The 8,377-nt window shown below is 45.6% G+C and overlaps 5 protein-coding genes across 5 annotated transcripts in view; 2 read left to right on the forward strand and 3 right to left on the reverse strand.

Annotated features, from left to right (window-relative positions):
* Window positions 1-80: 80 nt before the first annotated feature.
* SEC26 (coatomer subunit beta) lies at window positions 81-2,981 on the forward strand (the record flags this gene model as incomplete). Its single annotated transcript, XM_022608518.1, has 1 exon — window positions 81-2,981. The coding sequence occupies one exon, from the start codon at window positions 81-83 to the stop codon at window positions 2,979-2,981; it is 2,901 nt and encodes a 966-aa protein (XP_022462343.1).
* Window positions 2,982-3,232: 251 nt separating this feature from the next.
* On the reverse strand, window positions 3,233-4,123 carry MRPL7 (mitochondrial 54S ribosomal protein uL5m; the record flags this gene model as incomplete). The annotated part of the gene is made up of 1 exon (XM_022608529.1): window positions 3,233-4,123. The coding sequence occupies one exon, from the start codon at window positions 4,121-4,123 to the stop codon at window positions 3,233-3,235; it is 891 nt and encodes a 296-aa protein (XP_022462344.1).
* Window positions 4,124-4,455: 332 nt separating this feature from the next.
* On the forward strand, window positions 4,456-5,148 carry FMN1 (riboflavin kinase; the record flags this gene model as incomplete). The annotated part of the gene is made up of 1 exon (XM_022608540.1): window positions 4,456-5,148. One exon carries the CDS (start codon window positions 4,456-4,458, stop codon window positions 5,146-5,148), a length of 693 nt encoding a protein of 230 aa, XP_022462345.1.
* An 82-nt stretch (window positions 5,149-5,230) lies between these two features.
* PRP42 (mRNA splicing protein PRP42) lies at window positions 5,231-6,871 on the reverse strand (the record flags this gene model as incomplete). Its single annotated transcript, XM_022608551.1, has 1 exon — window positions 5,231-6,871. The coding sequence occupies one exon, from the start codon at window positions 6,869-6,871 to the stop codon at window positions 5,231-5,233; it is 1,641 nt and encodes a 546-aa protein (XP_022462346.1).
* Window positions 6,872-7,083: 212 nt separating this feature from the next.
* LYS4 (homoaconitate hydratase LYS4) overlaps window positions 7,084-8,377 on the reverse strand; it is a gene marked incomplete at both ends in the record, with an annotated part of 2,085 nt that continues 791 nt past the window's right edge. The window contains one exon of the mRNA XM_022608564.1: window positions 7,084-8,377. This exon is cut by the window's right edge and continues 791 nt beyond it. Within this exon, the coding sequence (XP_022462347.1) occupies window positions 7,084-8,377 (1,294 nt within the window).

Here is an 8,377-nt window from a genome sequence, read left to right on the forward strand (position 1 = left end):
AAACACGAAAGTATGTTGAAAGAGGGAATAGTTCAATTGGACAGTGATAGCATACCAAGCAAGACTCGACACCGCAAAAAATGAGTGGCCAAGACCCCGCGTACACTTTGGTGTTTGATCCGTCACCAAATCAGGAGACCAACACAGCTTCTAGTCTCCAGAAGGCTTTGGAAAAGGGATCTGATAGTCAGAAAATTGATGCCATGAAAGGCATTCTGGTGACTATGTTGGAGGGGAACCCCCTTCCAGAATTGCTAATGCACATCATCAGATTTGTCATGCCTTCAAAGAACAAGAAATTGAAGAAGTTATTGTACTTTTACTGGGAAATTGTCCCAAAGCTGGACGATGATGGCAAACTGAGGCACGAGATGATTTTGGTGTGTAACGCCATTCAACATGATCTCCAGCATCCAAACGAATACATCAGAGGGAATACCTTGAGATTTCTAACTAAACTGAGAGAATCTGAGTTGCTGGAACAGATGGTCCCTTCCGTCCTGCAGTGTTTGGAGTATCGTCACGCATACGTTCGTAAGTACGCCATTTTGGCTATTCTTTCCATCTACAAGGTTAGCGAACACTTGTTGCCAGATGCAAAGGATATAATCAACAACTTTTTGGTGGTTGAAACTGATCCAATTTGCAAAAGAAACGCATTCTTGTGTATCGCCGAACTGGATCGTGACATGGCTCTTCAATATCTTGAAAATAACATCACAGATATTGATGGATTAGATCCACTTCTACAATCTGTCTTTGTTGAATTCATAAGAAAGGACGCCACTCAGATACCTTCATTGAAACCCCAGTATATTGATCTTTTGTTGGACCTTTTGACCTCTACCACATCTTCAGAGGTTATTTTTGAAACTTGTCTAGCCCTCACCACGTTGACCGCCAACTCCGCAATTTTGGTTAAAGCAGCAACCAAGTTGATCGATTTGGCTGTAAGAGTCTCCGATAACAACGTCAAGCTGATTATCTTGGACAGGGTGCAAGATATTAACGAGAACAACCCAGGGGCTTTAGAAGAACTGACTTTGAATATCTTACGTGTCCTCAACTGCGAAGATGTGGATGTCCGCAGTAAGGCGTTGGATATCTGTATGAACTTGGTCACTTCCAGAAACGTTGAGGATGTGCTCCAATTACTGAAGAAAGAGCTACAAGCTACTGTAAACCATAGCAACATGGACAGCTCCAAGAAGTATAAGCAATTACTAATCAAGGCAATCAGTTCGGTTGCCTCCAGATTCATGGAGATGGCTGCTAATGCTGTTTCCCTACTATTGGACTTCATCAGTGATTTGAACTCAACTGCTGCCAGCGGGATCATCGCCTTTGTCAAGGCTGTCGTAGAGAAATATCCTGAGCTAAAACATGAAATATTGGATACTTTAATTCGTGCTCTAGATGACATCAAATCTGCGAAAGCTTATCGTGGAGCTCTGTGGATTTTAGGTGAGTATGCCGAAACTGCTCCCGACATCCAAGCATCATGGAAACACATTCGTTCCAGCGTTGGCGAAGTTCCAATTTTACAATCCGAAATGAGAAAGAAGAACGAGGGGGAAAATGAGGAAAAGAAAGAATCTGAACAAGAACAAAAGCCTACTGGTCCTACGATTTTGCCGGACGGTACTTACGCCACAGAAAATGCTTACGGTTTGAAGGAAAGATCAAAATCCGAAAGAAAAGTTGAAGAGGAAGTCAGACCCCCAATGCGTAGGTTCATTCTCAAAGGTGACTTCTACACTGCAGCAGTTTTGGCTAGCACCATTGTTAAGCTCGTTTTGAGATTTGAAAAATGCTCCAACGATGTTAGCATAATCAATGCTTTGAAGGCTGAAGGTCTGTTAATTTTGGTAAGTATCGTCAGGGTTGGTCAAAGCTCCATTGTTGACCGCAAAATCGACCAAGACTCCTCCGAAAGAATACTTAATGCCGTTGCCATTTTGATGGATGGAAGTGACACCAAAGAAAAGTCCGAGGAAACTGCTTTGCTCAACCTCGCCTTTTTGGATGCCACCAAATCATCTTTCGAGAGACAGTTGTCGCTGTCAAAAACAAAGAGCTTGAAGAGGTCAGTTAAAGACGTTGCGAAAAATGCGACACCTATTGAAAGTACCATTTCCTTTAGACAGCTGTCTAACTCTAGTACCACTGGCGCGGATAAGGACAGTATCGATCAAGACTTGGAATTAGCAATAAGAGGAAGTGCTGCTCAAGCTGCTCCTGAATCATTTGTTTCAAAATTAAAGAAGATTGTGCAATTGACAGGGTTCTCGGATCCAGTGTATGCGGAAGCGTATATCACAACGAACCAATTCAATGTCATTCTTGATGTTTTATTGGTGAATCAAACTAAGGAAACTTTGAAGAATTTGCACGTTCAATTTGCTACTCTGGGTGACTTGAAAATAATTGACATCCCAACAAGTGCTAACGTGGTTCCTCATGGTTTCCACAGGGTCACTATCACGGTGAAGGTTTCCTCCGCGGACACAGGTGTTGTCTTTGGTAACATTATATACGACGGTGCCCACGGGGAGGATGCCCGTTACGTTATCATGAACGACGTTCACATCGAGATTATGGATTACATTAAGCCATCAGCGACAAGTGACGAGCAATTCCGTACCATGTGGAATGAATTTGAATGGGAGAATAAAATTTCAGTCAAATCTCAACTTCCCTCATTGCACAAGTATCTGGAGGAACTAACTACAGGCACTAATATGGGAGTTTTGACACCTGAGGAAGCGCTGGGTGAGGAAGACTGTAGGTTTTTGAGTTGCAACTTGTATGCGAAGTCGTCTTTCGGTGAAGAGGCGTTAGCAAACCTGTGCATTGAAAGAGACCCATCGACGGAAGAGATTGTCGGCTATGTTCGTATCCGTTCAAAGGGTCAAGGGTTAGCTCTTTCTTTAGGTGATCGGGTAGCCTTGATTGCCAAAAAAACAACAAAGTGCAGTTAACTCGTGTTTAGAGGCCACTGTATATTGAACCGCGTAATATAGCAACTATATACTAGATCTTTATAATGTCAAATGTATGATAACTCCATTATTTTTGATAATTGAAACACAGCTACTTAATAAATCACTGTTAGTTAGAAAAACAATGAAGACATAATGGGTTTGCATTAACTTGGCCTAGTGCGGGTGTTTATTTACAGTTTTTGTGAATGTTATATATATATAGCCTTTTATATACAGTAGATGTCCTTTCAACCACTCTTCTCTTCATTAAATGGTAATTGGAAAGCACTGATTAGCGTTCTTGCCCGGTCATCTGTTTCAGCATTGGTTTTAATTGTTACATGGAACCCAAAAGTTTTCGGCCATAAATCCTGGTTAGAGTCAATCTCTGGGAAAAACTTCACATCGTTTGCTGTCAGGCCAAATGCAATGTTCCCAAATGTATCACCAGATGTCACACTTATACCTTTGTATTCTCTGATTCTTGGCAAGACAATTTCCGTCAACGTCGTTAAAAACTGATTCATGGCCAAACCTGTCAACTCCACTTTGGCACCCATCTGGTTGCCCTTCCTAATCTTCCACGTTGGGACATCAGACTTGGAGTAAATAACGGAAGGTTTACAGCCCGTGATCTGTTGTAGCTGCAATGCGGCCCCAATAGCAAAAGTTTCATTGTCCCTGGCATCCTTTACGAAGCAATTTATCACAATACTCTCAATCTTGGGGATGTTATCCCATTTAACCGGATGAACATTGGGCAAAGGTGCTTTAGACCCGCGAGGCCTCTTTGAAGACCTATTGATATGGTACGGTGAGCTCTCATCCCAAGCCCTCCTGCTCAATCCTTGCTTGATTGTATCGTTGTGCTTGTAGTTGATCAGCAAAAGATCCGACTGTAATGTGTTCAGATAATGTTCGTGGACTCTATCCTGGCGAACCTCCGTCGGTCTAAATGCTGGCGACCTGATATCAGTCTTTTCGTATTGTAGGTCCGGGAACCGTGGGGATAGCTTGGATTTGTCTATTTTGACCAAGTGATGAACAGGTTTGACAAGGGAGCATGCGGATTTGTTTCTGGTAGAGACAAAGGAGAACTGCTTAGCCCTTACTAAACCCCGTAATTGACCAGGGAGCATATTCAGACTGTGGCTGGGAAGCGCAGGTTGCTCAAAGACAGAAATATAACCGAGCAATTCCGCGGTTTACAATACAGCAGCACTTTTTGACGATATGCTTTGAAGCTCGACGCCAGAATCAGCTTTTGTTCAAATTTCTTTTCTTCGACTTCTCTCTCGATTTCGACCACAGCAGAGACGCTTGTATTCACAGTCGTAGATCAGCCAAGGGTTCGAACTTGTCAACTGTTTCTAACGGCACAGCGTTTAATATCCAAGACACACGTTGTTTTCTGCTTTGCTTTAGATAGCTAGGCGTAGAGGGCGGAGGAGAAAGCTTAGCTCTTTGTTTTATGAAATTATTGCTATTACGATCATTCGAGTTCGGCTTATACTTGTGTACAGTTCTTACAGTGCTCCAAATTATCAGAACACCATCTGAAAACAATCATAGATACGCAATGACTCTGAGAAGCTTTGACAAACCGATTCCGGAAACACCTCAACCCCCTTTCCCCATTGTCACCGACCAATACTGCACTATTGTGTGCGGCTTTGGGCGTGGTTCTTCGGAATTGGGGATTCCGACTGCAAATGTCGCCGTAGAAGATCTCCCACCGATTGTGAACAAGCTAGATCTGGGGGTTTATTTTGGGTTCGCTCATTTGAGGCCCGTGCTGGACAGAGATGTTGAATTGGTAAAACGGAAAGACGGTCAGGAAGTCACTTACAATTATGGTAAATACTTACTGGAGGAGAACGGCGATTTTGAGGTGCTTCCCGTGGTACTGTCCATTGGGAAGAACCCATTCTATGGCAATAACTACAAGACGGTTGAATTACATATTTTACACGAGTTTGAGAACAACTTTTATGGTGCCCAAGTGAAATTCAATTTGCTAGGGTACATTAGGCCGGAACTGAACTATACAACGGTGGATGCGTTGATTCATGACATCAACACGGACATAGGTATCTCCAAGAGCACGTTAGCGAAGCCTGAGTACAAGAGGTTCGAAAGACAGGTGTCGGATGACAGTAATTAATTAATGCATTTCCCTTCCAAAGGGAGTGTTTTATATAAGTGTGGCGGAACTACCTGGGGAATAAGTATTGACGATACGCCCATTACAGTCCGAACATCCCCCGTAATGTATCGATCTCTTCCGGAATATACGATTCACAGAAGTCATGTAAAGTTGCGACAACTTCCTTGTTCGCTTTGGGGACTTGTGACCATACGGATTCGATGAGTGAAGTTCTTCTTTCCAAGTATGATTTCGACAGATCGTGAAAGACCAGGAGACAGTAGTATCTCCAAAAAAAACTACTGTTGTGGTAAAACTCCCTTGCCGCGCTCTCCTTTAGTAGGTAATTGAAGACCTGTTCGATGACCTGTGTGTTCCCCTTGGTTTGCAAGCCAATGAGCATGGACAATATTTCGGTTTGTCCCGTTCTACTGTCTCCCAAATCTAGCCATGCTTTTATTCTTCCCAATAACTTCCCCGGTATGAACTCATTACTGGAGTCGTCCGCACCGCCATATCTACTGTTCTTCTGGGTGACGGACCTCTGCAGAAACAGCTCGTATTGTATATAGTCCCAAAATACTTCGAAATCCTTCAAAACTTCGACAGAGTTGTCGAACAACGCTTCAGTTTGCTTGAGCACGCCGTCTAAGAGAGACAGTTCGTTCATCTTCACAAGCAGTGCATACAAATGATTCAAAATTCCCGTCTTTCTATTGCAGAGCTGTAACCCCTGCACAAGAACGTTCTTAGCGGTTACCAGGTCGCATTTCTCCTCGATCAACCAGCGCGCGTATCGAATCCATACTGCATCGTAGTGAGCCAAGGGCAGCAACGCCCTCTGGTAGTTCAAATGCGTGAGCGGGTCCACGTGCAGTTTTTCAGTGAAGTCCAGGTACTTAAGCCAGTTTTCGATTATGTCGGATGGTATCAGCGTCTGTGGGGAGGTATAGTACTGCGTGGAGATCTTTGATTCGAAGAGGGTATACATTTCTATCACCTGGTATTGGACGACCATGTACAATTCCTTGGTGAATTTCTTCAATTGCTTTTTGCATTCGCGCAAGTAAGGCCCCCTTCTCCCCGGGTAGTCCACTTCTATCTTCAGTTTCTGTGCCAGTTCCTCCCTTGGTGCGAACAGAGTGAGTTCTGACAAGTCTCTCACGGAATCAATCCTCTGCAACCACCGCGTGTAGAACCTGCTGAAGTCGTGGATGGGCAGTTCCAGTGTCTTCCTCAGCACGATCATGTACCTGTTTTCGGACCTACACCTGCTCTTCAGCTGATGCAAGTACATCTCCCAGAACTCACAACTGAGGTAGTGCATGCCGATGTACTGCTCTGCAACTTCGTACTTCGCAAAGAGCTGCTTGTTATCTGTGTCGAGTTTGTTGCAGATCTGTAAGTAGAACACCCATATGAGGAGAGACCTGTTGTTGAACCGGCTGAGTGCCCTTTGGAAGATCCTGCGCGTGCGCTCTACGTGGCCCAGTTTGTATTCGAAGAGCGCGTAATCGACGTGATAGTTTTCCAGGAAGGGGAATGCGGAGAGCATCGAGTCGTACGTCGAGCATATGAGTTCGTAGCATTGCTTCTCGAGGGTCTTGTCGATTGGCCCTGATGCAGCTATCAGAAAGTTCAAAAGTCTCTCCCACCGGTTCAAATCCTTCGGGAAGTTGGACGTTTCTAGTGCCAGTTTTGAAAATTTGGCATCTGTGATTATGCCCGTGTACTTGTCCATTGGTCTCGGGTGGCGGTGAGGCGCTAGTTGTACACGTAGCGTCCGTGTAGCGCCTGCATTTATTTTTGCATCGCAGGTGACATATTTTCATATTATTTTCGATACTTCCCTCACAGTGAAAATACAAGCTGTCGCCAGTTTCTATCCAAGTGTATGAACTGACAATAAATATATAAATACGTCTCTAATAAATAGTGCTGTTACTGGGGAGTCTACAATTGGGACTTCACCCAGTTTTCTAGGCCGCCCTTGACAATGATCTCTTGCAAGTTCGTGCCAAGTTCTCCGACTTGCTGTTCGAAGACGACAGGCCCCTCCTGGCTGCCCTCCGTGATGACGACTCTTGAGTTTGGCACGTCCCATTTTATGAACCACCCTGTCCTTCTGGTCAGTTCCGGTGGTGCCCCCTCGTACTTTGCACGCAGTTTCTTGACTAGTTCTGGGATCTCTAAAGTGAGCAGTGCGTTGTTGATAGAGTTTCTGGAGAAGATGTTCCCGAAGGACCCAGAGACGACGAGTCTGATCCCCTTAGCGAGCATTGCTGTGGCAGCCTGTTCCCTGGAGGACCCTGTACCGAAGTTGAACCCGCTAATGACGACGTCGCCAGCGTTCACTTTCTTTCCGAACGCTGGGTCGTAGTTCTCCATGCACACTTGTGCCATCTTCTCCCGTGGGACGTCATCCTGGTACGTGTACTTCCCCGGGTATATCCCGTCCGTGTTGATGTTGTCCTGGTCACACAGGACGAGTTCGCCCGTGATTTCGCGGGGGAACCCCTCGAGAATGTCCACTGCCGCGGTATTACCAGGAGCGGGAGCAGGAGCAGGAGTGACAGGAGCATCAGTAGTTTCTGGTTCCGTGTGAGTCCTCACGCCTGTGAATTTATGTGTGACGTCCCCTAAGATGGATTCTGGGGAGGCGATCTTGCCCCTGATTGCCGATGCAGCAACAACCGCTGGTGATGCCAAGTACGCAAGTGCATCCGGGGAGCCCATTCTCCCCTTGAAGTTTCTGTTTGTGGCGCTGATACCGACTTCCCCCGGCTTCAACAAACCAGCGCCTAGCCCGATACAGGGACCACAACCTGAGGGCAATGGGATGCACCCAGCAGCGAGGAGAATATCCCAGTACCCAAGCTTTTGAGCGTCCTCCTTGACTATTGAGGATGCGGCTGCGAAGTAGAACTCTACACCTGGCGCTACTTTATTGACGTCTGCCACGTTGTCACTTGGACATAGCACGTCTGCCGCTGCCTTGAGGTCTGACAGCCTTGCGTTTGTGCACGAGACCAAGTACGCTTTATCGATCTTGACGTCTGATAGTTCCTCTACGGTGCTGGACACTTTGACGGAGTTTGGACCTGAGACGTAGTGGGTCAAGGATGACAAGTCGATGACGAGTTTCTTAGCGTATACTGCGTTTTCATCTGCGACGACACTCTTCGCGTCCCTCTCCAGTTGGGCAATTGTCGCCTCGTTAATCCGTGGGTGTTCTGCACCGGCACCG

This window comes from Huiozyma naganishii, chromosome 1 (genome assembly GCF_000348985.1).
Source record: "Huiozyma naganishii CBS 8797 chromosome 1, complete genome".
Lineage (NCBI taxonomy): Eukaryota > Fungi > Ascomycota > Saccharomycetes > Saccharomycetales > Saccharomycetaceae > Huiozyma > Huiozyma naganishii.